Raw genomic sequence first — 17,509 nt, 5'->3', positions numbered from 1 at the left:
ATTCAATAACGTGCTTTAACCACTAGGAGGTGCACACAAGGTACACACAGCCATAATAACTTTGTATTATTAGTGTAGGACACTTATGTTTTCGTACAACATCTGAAGATGTGTAGTTTTATGCATGCTTTCACATAATTTTACAGCATATTGCCATACTATTTCAGACTCAGTATTTACATTCTTACATTCAAAGAAAATCAGTGATATCTTTAAAAACTACAGTCCTTTTATATCAGCTGTGCACCGTTATGGTGTAAATATAACCTATCTGTGAATTAGATCAAATGTAAAAGTCAGCCGAATTAGTGTTGATACTGCAAGGAGACGTATTGTGTGAAGATAAATTGAAGATGTTGTTTAATTGTTGAATATATTTATGATCCACGTCAAGTATTCAGTTTTCGGCGGCATTTTCTCAGTTTTTCCAAAGGTCTTCTCATCAGGGCTCTATAAATAAAGAACTAGGGCAGATCTGTAATATACAATGCAGCCGAACCGTGTATTACAATGCCGTTATGTGATGACTTTCAAAGAGAAAAGCAAGAGCGCTCGGAATTAAGTATTATTTTATTCTTTTAAAATGTTTTCCGGATTTCATATCATATAAACACCAAATCCCAGCATGCATTGCGGCTAAAACATCCAATAAGCGAGTTTAAAACCATAGCTGAGGATCTTGGGTAATCGCTCGAAATGCCTACGTCTGTTTCCGGTTATTTTTATTTTGAAATTCAGTTCCTGACAGACGCCAAAAAAGCCAGAGATTATGGAATTAAACCAATAAATAAAAGCAAGGATAATTGTGTGTTATTGGTGAGTAAATAACAGTGTGTTATTTTGAAAAGAATAACAAATTAGAAGGAAAAAAAGATTTAAAAAATACAGATTTCAGTATCCTGAGGCTCTGAGCCCCATTTATTTTCCTCACAGACTGCAACAAAAGTCCGAAATTATACGATTTCAAATAAAAGCAATAACTGTGGCTTGATATTGAGTAAGAACATGTTTTTATGAACCACACAGCTTCCGGTCTTCCTCGACCCGACCGGAGAAAAAGACGTGCTGCAGGCAGTAGAAATACATTGCTTTTAAAATCGTGCTGTGCAACACGAAAAAAAGGGGCAAATCGTGTTGGTGAACACGAATCAATAGATTAAAAATCGTGTTGGTGAACACGAAATGCCTTAAGACTGGGTTGGCTCAGAATACTGAAATCTGTATTTTTTAAATCTTTTTTTCCTTCTAATTTGTTATTCTTTTCTAAATAACATACTGTTATTTACTCAACAATAACACACAATTATAATTGTTTTTATTTGTTTAATTCTATAATATCTGGCTTTTTTGACATCCGTCAGGAACTGAATTTCAAAATAAAGTCACCGTTCTTGACGCCGGAGAGATGGCATATTTGACGCTTTCTCTGGTTATTGGAAAGTAAAACATTCCGTAAGCTTGGACACTTTTCGGAAAAAGGCACACTTTTTGTGGATATTGGAGTAAGAAATATTGTATTTTACAAATTCAATTTAAAGAAGCTTGCCAAATTAAACCTTAGCCTTATTGTTTTGTACTTTCTTATTACAGGTGTGGACAAGAATTGGTTTGAGCATTCCGAGTCCTACCGTGAGGAAATGTCCACCATGTTTTGCATTTCGTCTTGTCAGTTTTGCAGAACGCAATTCAAAGATTGTTCTGGTTGGCATACAATGATATAGATAAAGAAGTTCTGTATTTCTGCTTCAGATGCTTTCAGTGCTTACATACATTGTTAGATAGATTATATTTCCTCAAATGTATCAGTGCACGTCACTCACAGTTAGCTTTCGACAATTAAGTGCTGTCACCATTTGTTTTTTTCAAAGTAACCTAAACTATAGATGGCTTCCACCTGTAAGTCCAGATTTTACTGAAGAAAAAGAAAATGTATTATCATTTTGTATTCTCAAATTTAGCTGAAAAATAATAATTGCAGCTTCTTGCAATTTTGATATTGCACTTTCAACTAAAAATACCAGGATGTCCCACTACATCAAGTAAGCAGGAATATATGTGTAAAATTGACTTTTGACTCACATTAATGTATTAAAGCAGCTTCCAAACAGACAATTATCTAGTGCTCAATGTGAGTATCACAGTTAAAGAGAAACTCTAAATTAACATATTTATAATTGTAATTTAGTTGTGTGGTGGTTGCCGCCATTTAATGCAACAGTTGCACTCCATGGCCAGCTGCTGTAGTCACAGTAGTCTGCCGTTTATCCGTAGCTAAATATTCTTGTGCAGGATACGTAGGAGAAGGGAAAAGAGGTGTCATCCGTGCTATGTACTCCGAGCATCCTCACCCTGGGTTCTGCAGCCATTTTTGCTCAACGGACGCTGGGATTTTTTAGTAGGAGGTACCTGGTGTTAAGGCCCCGATATTCAAAACACAGCATTGTTTTTTGCATTCAAAATTAAAAACAGGCTTTAATAGAAATGTAACACTTTAACACTAAAGGAACTTTCACATAGGACACGCAGGTTCTAATTCATTCATTGTCTGTTTTTGCCGGTGCTAGAGCTGGTCAGTGCTGCGCTAAGGTTGTACAAGTTTTTACTTGAGCGCAGCGCTCGGACCGTCACATTGCGCGTCCAATAGTAAGGCGTCTTGAGACCCAGTTTGCCTCTCTTTCCGTGTCTCAAACCTGCATCTTCATTTTTCATACGCTCGCCAAACCTTTGCTCTGCGCTCCATATAACATGCATGCAAATAAGTCACTTTTCGGCTCCTCCCACTTTTTTTAACGCCGATTTGGGTGACTTGTGTAATTCGTGGTGAACCGAAGAGTTTTCATTTTGGGGGCGTGGGGGGTCCGACCCACAGACTGACAGACAACAGAACGCCGCTCAAGCACTTCAAATATTGCAGTACCCATAAGGATGCCTTATACATGCCGCAGTTTTTGCGTGGCTGTGTCTTTAGTTGTAAGCCCATCTGGTTAGCTAGCTATGCTAACGAATATAAAGAGCTTTTTCTCCAACCAGGTGGAAGATTGCTCTCTCCTGACAGACTGAGAGGCTCAAATAACCTCAGCTCAGTGAGGTTAAGGCACATCTTGATATGATCATTATAGTTATATTAAAAAAAAAGAGACATCTAAATGAAAAACAGGTATATAATACTTTGACAGTAACAAAACCGTTTTTAAAAATAACAAGAATACAGTTTAAAAGGGGAGTGATTTGTAAAATATCCATAAAGAAAAAGAGAAATCTGCTTACAGGTCTGTTTCATATGGGTGTTGGGAGATGTAAAAGGACAAAAAGATCACTTTTCTGGAGAATCGAGTGGCCGATCTCGAACAATACACCAGGATGAACGATCTGATTATCAGCGGCCTGAAGACCAAACACCGGAGCTGTGCCAGGGCGGCAGCGGCCTCAGAGGACACCGCTGCCGGGAGAGGGGGAGCCGACGCTCCGGAGGTGGACCGTGAGTCGCTGGAGCAACAGGTGCTTTGCTTTTTGGACAGCAAGGGCATATCTGTTGACAGCGGAGATATTGAGGCCTGTCATGCCCTGCGGAGCAAGAACACAACAGCCAAACCAGCAGTAATAATCCGGTTCATCAACAGGAAAAAATATGCACTCCTCAGACAAGGAAGGAAACTAAAAGGGACCAATGTTTACATTAACGAACACCTTACGAAGAAGAACGCGGACATCGCAAGGAGAGCACGTATACTAAGGAAACAAAACAAGATTCAAGCAACATGGTCGACAAATTGTAAAAATATTATCAAACTAAATGGATCAACAGCAGAGATGGCGAAAGTGCTCATTATCCGGGAAATCACCGAGCTGGATCAGTTTGAGGAATGAAACATCAAAATCAACATAAGGTAGGCCTAACTGAATAGCTACACACTGAAATGAACACACTAAGAACACCCATGATAAGCTTGGACAAAAACCACTCACCTGTTGAATATGAAAAACTGGACTTGAAATGTTTCAAATACACGGAACATAGATCACAAGACATTGAAAAGGATTTTGACCCTGAAAATAATTTCTACAATAACATCCATAACCAATGTGAATACTACACAGAAGATCAACTCAAAATAAATGAAATGATGGATGGATCAATATCAATATTACATTTTAATAGCAGAAGCCTCATTTCAAATGTATCAAAAATCAAACACTGTTTAAGGCAACTGGAGAAACAAGTTACAGCCCTAGCAATATCAGAGACCTGGCTTAGTGAGGAGCAAGCTGACATGGTTGAAATCGAGGGATACAACATGTTTTTTACTAACAGGACACATTCTAAAGGTGGGGAGACTGCACTTTATATTAACAAAAGTTACAAAAGTAGATCTGTCAGTAATATGTCTTTTGCTGTAGACAACATTATGGAATGCATAACAGTAGAAATTGAAATGAAAACATCTAAAAACCTTCTGATAAGCTGCGTGTATAGAAAACCAGGATCATGTATTGACACATTTGAGAAAAAGCTAGCTGAACTTTATAACTACACAAGCAGCAAGAAAATGCTCTTTGTATGTGGAGATTTTAACATTGATTTGCTGAACCCACAAGAACACAATGCAACTACAGAATTTATTAATTCTATGTATAGCAACAGTTTATATCCTACAATCACACGACCAACCAGATTAACATCACACAGTGCTACACTCATTGACAACATATTCACAAATGTTATGGATAGGAAAGTAATAAGTGGAATATTAATCAATGACACAAGTGATCACCTGCCAGTCTTTGCAACAATACAGAACTGTACTAGGATCAAAAAAGACACCAGAAAAGTCACAATTACAAGACACAAAACACCAGAGTCTGTTCATTCTTTTAAAGAAGAATTATCTAAACAAGACTGGAACAAAGTGTATGTACCAGATGCAAATGAAGCCTATGAATCATTTCTACATATTCTATCAGGGCTGTATGAAAAACATTGTCCTCGTGTAAAGAAAATAGTGAAACAAAAATATGCTGAAAAACCATGGATCACTAAGGGAATATTAAATGCATGTAAAACGAAAAATGAATTATATAAAGACTTCTTAAAGAATGGATCAGTAGAGGCTGAACAAAAATACAAGACATACAAAAACAAACTAACAAAGATAATACGATGTAGCAAAATGGATCATTACAACAAATTATTGGAGGATAACAAAAATAACATTAAAAACACATGGAATGTATTAAATACCATTATTAAAAAAGGAAATGGAAAGGCACAATACCCAAACAGTTTTCTGTCAAAAAACGATACAGTAATTTATGACATGACCTCAGTTGCCGAAGATTTCAATAAGTACTTTGTCAATGTTGGTCCTTGTCTAGCTGGGGAAATTACAAATACTAGTTGTAGTGATAGTGTTGAAAGTAAAGATATATACAGTATGTGAAGGAAACTATATTCTTAAGAGGGATCGATGAAAATGAAATTATTGACACAGTTAAAAAACTTAAGAGTAAAAGGTCTACAGACTGTCATGATATTGACATGTATACAGTTAAAAACATTATAGCAGTGGCGAGCCGTGACTTGTATACCTAGGCCCTCTGACCCCCCTTCCCTCGAAAAAAAAAGAAGAGATATGTCTCAACGTAGACTTCAGCCGAATATCAAAACAGCGGCCCGGGGTGCAAAACGCATCAATGACAGCGACCCTCTACCACACAAAACAACACCATTTATATAAACACCTATCATGACAGGGCACCCACAGCCAAGTAACAATTACAAATGAATTAAGTCGGCACGGCGGCCCGCATTGAAAATGACTTAGGCCTACCTTTGATGATCAAATCACTTAAACACAAAGTCCATCCTCCTGTCCTTTTGGATGAAGCACTTGATGGCGGGTCATTCAGCTGATCCTTTGCCACTCCAGTTTATCATTGTAACTCAATCTTGAAAATGACTCGGTTAATAATTTCGCAACGATGTCATCAATATCACTGAAATGAGCCATCATGAACCAACTTATGCTAATCATAAATCTATCGATCATAAATCTATCGATTAGATTTATGATTCAAAAATAATAAAAGTAGGATAGACATGTGGATATTATCCGGCTGAACACAACGTGCATTTATCTAACAGGTTCGTTTTCCACAGACCTTATTTCGAGCTATTTTCCAAAATCCTATGGAGAAATCCCGTTGCTTTCTGTCGAGGGAATCCAAGCGAAGCTTACTTTCGGGTTATAGGACGCGTCACTGCACCACTTGCATAGACCTCACAGCGGGCGGAACTTGTCATAAAGTCCGCGAAAATAAAGCCCGCCCATTTAGAGGGAAGATATGATTGGTCAATTGTACTGTCAGTTGACATTACTCTCTCATTGAGTTACTGTAGCGAGCCCTCTGTGAATCTGAGAGGGACCAACAAGCCCTCCCGTCTTCACATAATTCGCAGAGACGGCATTTAACCCTTCACATTCAAACAGAAACTGAACAGGCAGATTCGAAGGATTTATTTATTTGGAAATATAATTTTAAATACAATTAAATCAAGTTATTTTGGTAAAACTAATGAAAAATATAAAAAATTATTTTAAAAAAAATGTTTTTTATTAATGTTTTCAAATATTATTTTTTAGAATATCTTAGGCCCTCACAGAGGGCCTAGAGGGCCCTGACGGCTCGCCACTGCATTATAGAATGTATAGCCAAACCACTAACTCACATCTGTAATCAGTCAATACAAACCGGTGTATTTCCAAATAAAATGAAAACTGCTAAAGTCATACCAATACATACATCTGGAGATAAACATGTACTGTCAAACTATAGACCAATTTCATTGCTCTCACAGTTTTCTAAAATACTGGGAAAAATCTACTATACAAGACTAAATGACTTCATCACTATGCTTTATTGGGGGGGCCTGCTTCGAGTAGAAAACTCAGGTAAAGTAAAAGTACCTGTCATCAGGTCAACGTTCGGAGACGCAGAGAGCGAACGCTGGCGCACTTAGCTGCCGCTGCTCTCCAGCTACTTTTAGTTTTATGTAGCCTAATGCAACTGTTATCGCTCACTTTGATGACTTTGGCCATTATAATATGATCTGGATGTATCTGCCCAACGATCGAATTAACCGGTGTACGTATTGTAGAAGCAAACACAATAGTGGTGGCTTAAAGCCCACCTCTGCTCCGCGCCGTCCTTTAGATGAGCCTGGTCAGATTTAATAAAAGAAGTTCAAAACACCGGCATAAAAGTTATAACAATAATCTGATTTTAATGGTAAAAAAACACAATACGAAATACAGAGTGCCCTGTAACAGAGCACTCCGGGCTCCCCGCTCTACTGCCGTGCGATACAGATATCGGGACCAGCCAGTCAGAAACAGGGGGCATTTTGCATGGGTAAACAACAGTATATATGGACATATTTGGGGCGGAGAGTCACTTCACTTCCTTCTTGCACCTGAGTTCACTCCTTTAATTTCCCAAGGAAGATTTCACACAAACTCTATTCTTTCCCAGACAACCAAACATTGTACACAGATATATTGGTACATTACTTCTGAACAGAGCGTGAGTAGACAAAGGCAGAGTCAATCATTATCTTCCACCTAACTTCACTCCTTTAGTTTCCCAAGGAAGATTTCACACAAACTATTCCTTCCCAAACAATCAAACATTGTACACAGATATATTGGTGCTTCGGAAGTTTCTTGTGGCTGTGGATGTACGCCATCACAGCTGGCCACACTTCGATTGCCCGCTCAGCAACTTGCAAGTCTTCAACCCATCGAGTGGCACAGAACTTCAGAGGAAATCTTGCCGTTTTAGTCAGCTCACTGAAATCCTCTCGCCTTGCTGGCGAGTCATGAAACACCTGCCAAAGCGCTCTCAGCGCATCTCCGATTTTCCAACCTGTTTCCCTCTCTCCGGTCTGGAAACTTCCATGCACAACATGCAGACCACAACTTCTCAGGTTGATGAGCTTTGGTGCATCTGGGTCCTCTTTGCTCTTGTCCTCTTGGAATATTCTTAAGAACTTCCAATTCACTGTAGGGCCGTCCATCGATATTTGCAGGAGCTTCTTGGGGTCCAGAGGTGACAGGGATCTGTTGATACTCTCCAAGAGCTTCTCTGCCTGAGTGTGTCCTAGGAACTCTGAAGTGAAGTAACGCACAGCTACTTTCCCTTCACTCCAGTAGCGCAGAATGATATCCATCTGTTCTGTTTGTGTCACTTTGTTAAGGCATTCATCAAAAGACACTACATGACACTTTGCTTTTCGTACGTCTTCGATCAGCTGCTCTTTAAAATGAGGACACAAGCCAAAACATATAAGGTAAGCCGATTTTGTTGCGCCACATGTAAATTGTTTGGCAATTTTGCTGTCTGGGAACATCTGAGCAAAAGTGTTTGAAATGTCAGAGTTGGAGTTGAACGAGAAGTGTGACCTGACCATCTTCATGACCCAGCGAATCTCTGCTTCAAATACAGCTTGGCTTGAAAAAAACGTTTTCCCCTGAGCTCCAGAGCCTTTTTCCGTAGGCTGTTCACTGCTGGTACTGGGCACCTGACTGTCACTTTCGATATCCTGGCTTGTTGGGCCGCTTCTTCCCTCTCCTGTTTTTGTAGTCAAGAAATCTGTCATTCTTCTTTCATTATTTAGCTGTCCAGCTAACTTGGTGTGGGTTTGTCCTTTTGAATGGCTCTTGAGGGAAGCGACCCCCATATTGCTGATGTTAAATGACTTGCGGCAAAACTTGCAATAAGCCTTGTGGACATCTCCTGGTACCTCTCCAATCCAGTCCTTGTATTGAGAGTCATCTTTCCAATGTGACTTGAATCTGCCACGTGTCATTGTCACTCACTCCTGTAATGCATCACACATTTGAGATGATGAGTCTTGCGTAGAAGGGGTAGTATGCCTACTCTTACTCTGTAAAATCTTTTGTAAATCAAACTAATGAACCTAAAAGGGAAAACATAAGGCTGGTTCCCCTGTGGTTCCTCAGTACAGCAACCCCACTAGTAAGCTTAGCTTAACAGTATAGATGTATAGAATCAGTCTAGGCATGATCAATGATTTTTCAAAAATGTCTCACCCCAAATGTTCCTATTTAGTAGTATAATTTGTTTTAAGAAAAATCACAAAATAGCTAAAAGTAGATATAAGAATGAATGTTACAACATTTATCAAGACTAGACTATTCATGTCAACTAGTATAGAAGTAATGTCACAGCCTAATGTGAAAATTTATTGGTAGTTAGCTCAGACCTCTCAAGTCTCACGCATTTGGCGTGAGACTTGAAAAAATAAATATATTCACTCCTATCACACGCTCACACGCCACCATACTTGCCAACCTTGAGACCTCAGAAATCGGGAGCATTTCAAAACCACCACGGGGGGTGGGGGGGGGGGGGGGGGTGGTAGTGGATCGCCGGAGCTGTATTAGATTAACATTAACATGCTTATTGTAGTTGTAAGTGCACTGCCTTGCGGCCTGTAGCACCATCCTTGATGGAGCATATATGTGTGGTGGGCTGGACCTGTATTTTACAGGACAGGAGTGAGCAGAGGGTAGAGTTGTCGATTCTTGTTCTGTTTTATGTGACTATCTGCCTCACCCTCTTAGACTTTCAGTTGCGCACGCTACTAAAGAGACACGCTACCATGGAAACCAAACAATGGTGTAGCTGTATTAAAGTCCGAGTGGAAACAGTCCTGAGTAAATCTGATTTTGTCAGAAATCGGGAGAAATGCGGGAGAAATATGACCCCGGGAGAGGGCAATGAAATCGGGAGTCTCCTGCGAATATCGGGAGGGTTGGCAAGTATGCACGCCACACCTTGTATTTCTCACGCAGAGATTTATTTCCAGGGTACCGCCCAGACCCGGCGTCATGGGCGGGCCCGCCCATCCAGGATTTGGGCCCGCTGTTTTAATCAGGGCTGAATACAACATTTTAATTGTTTTATTATTATATTTATTGTTATTTGTAGGGCTTTGTCCTAATATTTATTTTTGTTTTAAACTATGTTGAAAGATTAGTTTAATATCATTTTTTTATTTTGCTATGAAATTCTGAATGAAAGGCTGCGCGCGAGACTGGTTTTTCGCTGGGTTGAGTCGTGTGGGTTTTTGAGTGAGGTGCGGCACAGCAGCCTGTCAGTTTACTCTTGCTAGGTTAGTTTGGCTATGATCATTTATATTTATCTGCAACAATGGATATCAGGAAGTGGTTCATGAAAGGAATATGGCAACTCAGCGCCAGATGCAGGCACATTATAAGACATCAGTTACGTTACCAACGAGCTAGCAAGCCAGCCAGGGACAAGGGAGGCTGGCAATCAATTATATTTTGAAGAGAAATTGACTCTCAAGCCGGCTCTCTCATAAACTCCGGCTCTGTGCGCAAGCAGACCGCTGTACACGCTCTCTGCCTCGCTCAATATCGCTCTCTCTCTCCATGACTCAACCTCACTCCACCTCTCCACCCTGTGTGCGCTCCTCAGGTTTGCCTGCGTGCTTTCCCAAGTTGGGAAGCGTCTAACAGCCCCCGTTGACAATTCAGATTTCCCGGGATATGTACGTTTCGGGGTGGGCCCGCCCTGGTGAATCAAATGCCCGCCCAGAGACGTATGTCTGCCGCCGGGTCTGGTACCGCCCACCAAGTTGCGCCGCAATTTTGTAAACAAACTAGTACAGAATCACTGTAGCCACGCATCAACCAATCAAAAAGAATGTAAGCTGTCGAACAGCCAATTAGAAAATAACATGGCTGTATCCGGGTAGGATTTAGACATTCCGCTACAACATTACATTCTGATTCCATTCCAATTATTAAGACGCTCGCTGAAGAGTAACCAAAGAGGACGGCTGTCACATAGTCACTCACTGACATTTTGCATGGCTACAGACTGCTCGACGTGGGAGAAGACCATATTTTCAGTACAGTAAGTCATCTCATCATTGATTTCCGTTGTTATGGAATATATGTCCAGGGAGCTTTTAGCTAACAGTTTGACTGACTAGACTAGAGTATGCATGAACTAGCCTAGCTAGCCGGTTGAATCCCTGCTAGCTAATTTCAGCAGCTATTCTGACGCTTGTTTTCTTCGGAATTTTGCGCCTACACTAACTTATTATAATGATTATTATTGTTATTTATTATTATCATTCTTGTTATTGTTATTGTAGTAAGCACCAAGGCTATTTGCTCCCTTGTTGGACTGTCCCTGTGTCTCCTATTTTCCCGGTGTGTGCGCGTGCGCCAGGGCTGGAAATTAATTTTTCAAAACATTTGAATATTTACACAACACATGAACATTTACCAGCCACTGGGGAAAATCTACCAGCCATTCAGTAGTAAACCAATGGTACATTTGTATGTATTTAAAATCTACCAGCCACTGTTATGTTTTACCAGCATTTGGCTGATGGTTGGTGTTCATTTCCATCCCTGGCGTGAGTGTGTGTATATTTCATCAGAAAACAAAGCATATTAATAATTATTGCATTTGTCTTTCAAAGATGTCAGGAAAGAGGCAACTAAGCATTCTTTCATGCTTTCAAAACAATCAGCTCCCTAAAAAGGTGGCCAGGTCAGAGGACACTGTAGAGGAGGCAGTAGAGGAGACTGTGGAGGAGGTAGAGGAGGCAGTGGAGGAGACTGGGGAGAACCCATTGGAAACAGAGAAAAGGAGAGGATTATGTGGAGCAGCCACATATAGGTGTTCCTTTAAGAAGGAGTGGTCAACTCGATGGCCATTCATCACAATGGGAACCACCAGCTCCTTCTACTGGTGCTCAGTGTGCAGACAAGAGAGCTCCTGTGCTCATCAAGGCGGGAGGGACATAAGCAGGCATGTGGAAGGCAAGGGACATCGGGCCAAAGAACAGTCTCTAAACTCAGTCAGCAGTATTGCACAGTTCTACGTGCCAGAAACTTCTGTTGGAGGCATGAGTGTACAAGAGGCCAAGGTACATACAGTACAGTGTAGCACAGGAAAACTAAAAAGCTGGCGGCAATGTTTGATGAATTACATTCCTCTTCAAATTGATGGTCATATTACCTTGAAAACGTATTTAAGGTTATGAGGTATGTAATCAGTTGTTTCTGTTGCAGACCAGGAGGGCTGAGGTGAAGGTTGCTGTTGCAATGGTGCAGCACAATGTTCCCTTTGCCGTTGCTGACCATTTCAGCCCCTTGTACAAAGAATGTTTTAGAGACTCCCCTACAGCTCAGGGCTTTAAGAGCGCAAGCACAAAAACAACGTGCCTCAAGCAGTGGCACCTCATTTTAAGAAGGAACTGGTGATGAAGATGAGAGAGAATCCCTTCACACTTGTCACAGATGGCTCGAATGATACTGGTATGTGCTTAACAACTTCTATCAGTAATTATTTACTATTTTTTATCCATTTCTACATGCACTCATACAATTTGAACAACATATTGTTTTAGTTATGGTCCTTATTGTTACAGGTCTAGAGAAGATGAATCCTCTCACTGTCAGAATTTTTTAAACCAACAAAGTTGTGCACAGGTTCCTTGATATGTGCACCACCAGTGGGCGGAGCTGTGGCACCGCTGAAGTGATCTACACAAAAATCAATGACACCTTGCAGGAAAATGACATCCCTTGGAGAAATTGTGTAGGTCTCTCTATTGACAATGCCCCTGTAAATACAGCTGCCAGAAATTCAATCTCAGCCAGAATGTTGAAGGAAAATGGCAGTATTTACATCCATGGATGCCCCTGTCATATCATCCACAACACTGCCAAACATGCGGGGCAGAAGTTTATGGAAGTAAGTTCAAACATGTACACTCTATATTACCAATCCGTTAAGCCCAATGCCATGTAAAACAGTTTGCTGATAGTGTTGCAATAGATACTTGAATTCATGTATTGCAGATATCCGGATTTGATCCAGAGGATCTGACCGTGGATGTTGGGTACTGGTTTAAAGGAAGCACCAACCGTAAAGGTTACCTGGCAGGTTTGTGATTCAACCAGCTCTTTATAGAACAAAATGCAGACATTTTTAATTTGTTTACTGTTGATGTTATGTTTTATATTTTCCAGAATTTTGTGAATTCCATGAGAGCGAGTACATGGAAATGCTGCTGCACATTTCAGTGCGATGGTTAAGCCTGGAGAGGTGCATCACACAAATTCTGCGACAGTATGGGCCACTTACCAGCTATTTTAAGTCTTTAAGTATGTTGTTTGTTTCATTGACAGTAATACAGGTGCATTACACCAGACTAAATGTGTACTTTTAAGCACTGACTGTGTTTATTTACAGATGAGAAACAACCAAGATTTAGAAGGCTGGTGGATGCATTTTCCAACCCCCTGACTGAAGTCTACCTACTCTTCTATCAAGCGACGCTGCCAGTGTTCACCCTACTGAACCTCCTCCTCCAGAGAGAAAGGTCTTCCATCTTTGATTGATTGATTGAAAAGTTTATTAACAGCTTGTATATTGGGTACAGTACAGTTCAGCTCCACGGAGAGGTAAAATGCAAGGGTTAGGCCATCCTGCTGCCAAATACAGTATGTCTGCTTGAATTGGCTGATATGTCCTTTTTCAAGTAATACATGGAAATGTTTTATGAACTACAAATTTGCAGATAACAAAGTTCATCAAGAAACTGTGTGCGAGGTTCATGAAGCCGTCAGCACTACAGGGCCGACAAGTCCATGACATCCTCTACAAGGACCCACTAAACCAACTGCCAGGTAAAAGTTTCATATAAGGAGATACACCTGTATTCTCATTGACCTCAAATATACTTTTTGGGAAGATTGTTGTTATTGGGCGAGTTGGGTGATATCTCTGTTATGGCTGTTAAAAAGCATAAATGTGTGTAGGCATACCATGCGTGTGTAGTTTATGGGTAAAATTGTATGCTTACATAGAGGAATACCTTCAACCACTTGCACTTATTGTGCACATAGTGCTCAAAACTAGACAGACTGAATCTATACACTGACTGTTTGTCTAGTTTTGAGTTAAATTGCCAAGTGAAATCCCTGTCTCTACCTGATTCATATTGTTGAAACTACCTGGACTTAATTTGCTTCTCTATCTCTTTCTGTTCTCTGTCTGGTAGGAGAAAAACTAAATGTTGGCTTCACCACCAGAGCTACCCTCAATAGGCTCCTTGAGGCTGGAGACATCACACCTCAGGAGGTGCAGCTATTCCAACAGGCAGCACTGGCATTTATGGTCAGGGCTGTGGAGTATGGCATCAATAAACTCCCTCTGAAGGAGGCTCTTCTGAGGCATACAAGATTTGTGGATGTGCAGCAGAGGACTGAGTGTGGGGTGGAAGATGCCCTATACTTTATAGACAGGTAAGGGTTTCCACATTTTCCAGGATTTCAATATTTTGATTGAATACATTAATCAGTTTTTTACACATGGTGCTCTTTTTAGATTTCAGGAACTACTACCTTTGCATGGGCCGGAGGAACAGGACAAGGTGTGTGAGGAGTTCCTGGAATATCAGCTGATGGATATCAGCATGCCCCAATATCCCACCACCTTTAATGTTGAGGAGTTTTGGGGGAGTATGTCCTCAATCAAGTGCAAGGTAAGAAATATTTGGCACCAAATGACATTGGGCCGCTGCCAAAGTCTTACTCTGAACTCTGTTCAAAACTTGAGAGCCCTGTTAGCTAGCAATGCAAGCTAGCCAACACTAGCTAGTTAGTTAGCAAACTGAATGTTGGCTAGCAAGATTGCACTCCATGTGCTTGCTAACCATCATTAACAAATCCAAATTCAAAACAAACTCAAACTCAAGTTGCTAGCTAGTTAGCAAGATTGCACTGCTTACTAACTAACGTTGATAAACCCAAGTTTACCACAGTTAAAACACAGCTACTTACATTTGAGGATAAACTTGCATAAGAAGTTTCACTGTAGATGTCAAGGCTCCCGTGTTGGCTGGGAAATGCATGTATTTGACCCTTCTATTGAGATCGCGAGTAACGTTATTATTCCTGAAGTCCACCAATCCGAAACTATACTTTTAAAGTCCATATCACCAAGTTGCCTGCATCAAATTCCAACATCCAATATAGCCTACCATATAGGATGCCATATAGATGCTCTACAACATGGGATCATCCATTTCTATCTACAGTAAAAGCTGTTCACATGTAAAGGGTTTTTATAAACTCATCTTAATTCTGTGCTCAATAGTTTCATTTTATTACTATTTTACACCTCATCCTCATCCACATATATATATATATATATATATATATACACACACACATATATATATACACATATATATATTAGGGCTGTCAAGTTAACGCAAAAAAAAATTAACGCCACTAATTATTTTAACGCGATTAACGCATGTGTATTTTTTGTCCTCGGCCGCCCCGTAGTTTCAGAGCGCATCGAGTTTAAAATACCATCTGCAAGCTGATGCTGACAGCCCCGCTCCTGCCGCCCGCTTGTAGCAGACCACACTTCCACGCTCACCGGCAGGCACCGACTGGCTATTGGGAGGACCGGGAGGATGTGTGTATGTGTGGCTCGAGCGAGAGAGAGACATTACGTGCATTCTTGTTGTTAGCATCTGGTGCTAGCTAGCTGCGCTAACGGATATAAGGAGCTGTTGAAATGAAAACAGAGGAGCGACATTTCGCCGACAACTGCGCCGAGCACTTGACTTTATGCAGGCAGCCAGACAGTGGGACATTGTACGAAAAGTCAGCACACTCAGCACGGATAGTGCGCAACATGATTGCAACGTCCAGGCAGCTCCCGTTCGAGCATATGCCTCGAGTTGTACATAGCTCCAACGATCCATCACACACACACACACACACACACACACACACACACACACACACACACACACACACACACACACACACACACACACACACACACACACACACACACACACACACACACACACACACACACACACACACACACACACACACACACACACACACACACACACACACACACACACACACACACACACACCATTTTTATTGTATTAGGTTCCAGGTTGAATTGAGGCGAATATTTGTAATGTTCAGAAGTTGTTGTGTTTAATATTCATGAGAATATTTGTCATTGTTCAAATGATAATAAACATTAGCATAAAGCATATTTGTCCACTCATATGTTGATAAGAGTATTACAAACTTGAAAACTATTCCTCTAAGGTACATTTAAAACAGATCAAAAATGTGCGATTAATTTGCGATTAACTATGGACAATCATGCGATTAATCGCGATTAAATATTTTAATCGACTGACAGCCCTAATATATATATATATATATATATATATATATATATATATATATATATCCATCTTCTCCCGCTTATCCGTGGTCGGGTCGCGGGGGTAGCAGTTCCAGCAGAGAGCCCCTTGATCTACCCCTTGGACTCTTCCCAGCTGGACGTGCCTGGAACACCTCCCTAGGGAGGCGCCCAGGTGGCATCCTAACTAGGTGCCCGAACCACCTCAACTGGCTCCTTTCGACGCGAAGGAGGAGCGGCTCAACTCCGAGTCCCTCCCTGATGACCGAACTTCTCACCTTATCCCTAAGGGAGACACCAGCCACCCTGCGGAGAAAACCCATCTCGGCCGCTTGTATCCGCGATCTCGTTCTTTCGGTCATGACCCATCCTTCATGACCATAGGTGAGGGTAGGAACGAAAATGGCCCGGTAGACAGAGAGCTTTGCCTTCTGGCTCAGCTCCCTTTTCGTCACAACGGTGCAGTAAAGCGACTGCAGTACCGCTCCCGCTGCTCCGATTCTCCGGCCCATCTCACGCTCCATTGTTGCCTCACTCGAGAACAAGACCCCGAGATACTTGAACTCCTTCACTTGGGGTAAGGACTCATTCCCTACTTGGAGTGGACAGTCCATCGGTTTCCTGCTGAGAGTCATGGCCTCAGATTTGGAGGTGCTGATCCTCATCCCAGCCGCTTCACTCTCGGTTGCGAACCGATCCAGTGAGTGCTGAAGGTCGCAGACCGATGAAGCCATTAGAACCACATCATCTGCAAAAAGCAGTGGTGCAATCCTTCGTCCACCGAACTGCAGACCCCCTCCCCCATGACTACGCCTCGAAATCCGATCCATGTATATTACAAACAGGATTGGTGACAAAGCGCAGCCCTGGCGGAGGCCAACCCTCACCGGAAATGGGTCCGACTTACTGCCGAGGACCCGGACACAGCTCTCGCTTTGGGAGTACAGAGATTGGATGGCCCTGAGTAGAGACCCCCTCACCCCATACTCCCGCAGCACCTCCCACAGTAACTCCCTGGGAACTCGGTCATACGCCTTCTCCAAGTCTACAAAACACATGTAGACCGGATAAGCGTACTCCCAGGCCCCCTCCAGGATTCTTGCGAGAGTAAAAAGCTGAACCGTCGTTCCACGACCAGGACGGAATCGGCATTGTTCCTCCTCAATCTGAGGTTCGACAATCGGCC

General features: G+C 41.5%; 1 protein-coding gene across 1 annotated transcript; it reads left to right on the top strand.

Moving 5' to 3' along the window:
• Positions 1-3,360: 3,360 nt before the first annotated feature.
• LOC117541575 lies at positions 3,361-12,329 on the top strand. The gene is made up of 3 exons (XM_034208785.1): positions 3,361-3,597; positions 11,594-11,992; positions 12,138-12,329. The coding sequence occupies exons 1-3, from the start codon at positions 3,361-3,363 to the stop codon at positions 12,327-12,329; spliced, it is 828 nt and encodes a 275-aa protein (XP_034064676.1).
• The last annotated feature ends 5,180 nt before the right edge of the window (positions 12,330-17,509 follow it).

This window comes from Gymnodraco acuticeps, unplaced genomic scaffold, assembly GCF_902827175.1.
Source record: "Gymnodraco acuticeps unplaced genomic scaffold, fGymAcu1.1, whole genome shotgun sequence".
NCBI classification, from domain to species: domain Eukaryota; kingdom Metazoa; phylum Chordata; class Actinopteri; order Perciformes; family Bathydraconidae; genus Gymnodraco; species Gymnodraco acuticeps.
The sequence above is the reverse complement of the archived record's forward strand: the minus strand, read 5'-3'. Positions and strand labels throughout refer to the sequence as shown.

Excerpts from the sequence above, each read along its gene's own strand:
- LOC117541575 (XM_034208785.1), top strand. The coding sequence starts at position 3,361 with ATGAACGATCTGATTATCAGCGGCCTGAAGACCAAACACCGGAGCTGT. Across the intron at positions 3,598-11,593 it reads ACACAACAGCCAAACCAGCA|CTCCCTAAAAAGGTGGCCAG; the intron begins GTAATAATCCGG and ends CAAAACAATCAG. Across the intron at positions 11,993-12,137 it reads TGAGTGTACAAGAGGCCAAG|ACCAGGAGGGCTGAGGTGAA; the intron begins GTACATACAGTA and ends TTTCTGTTGCAG.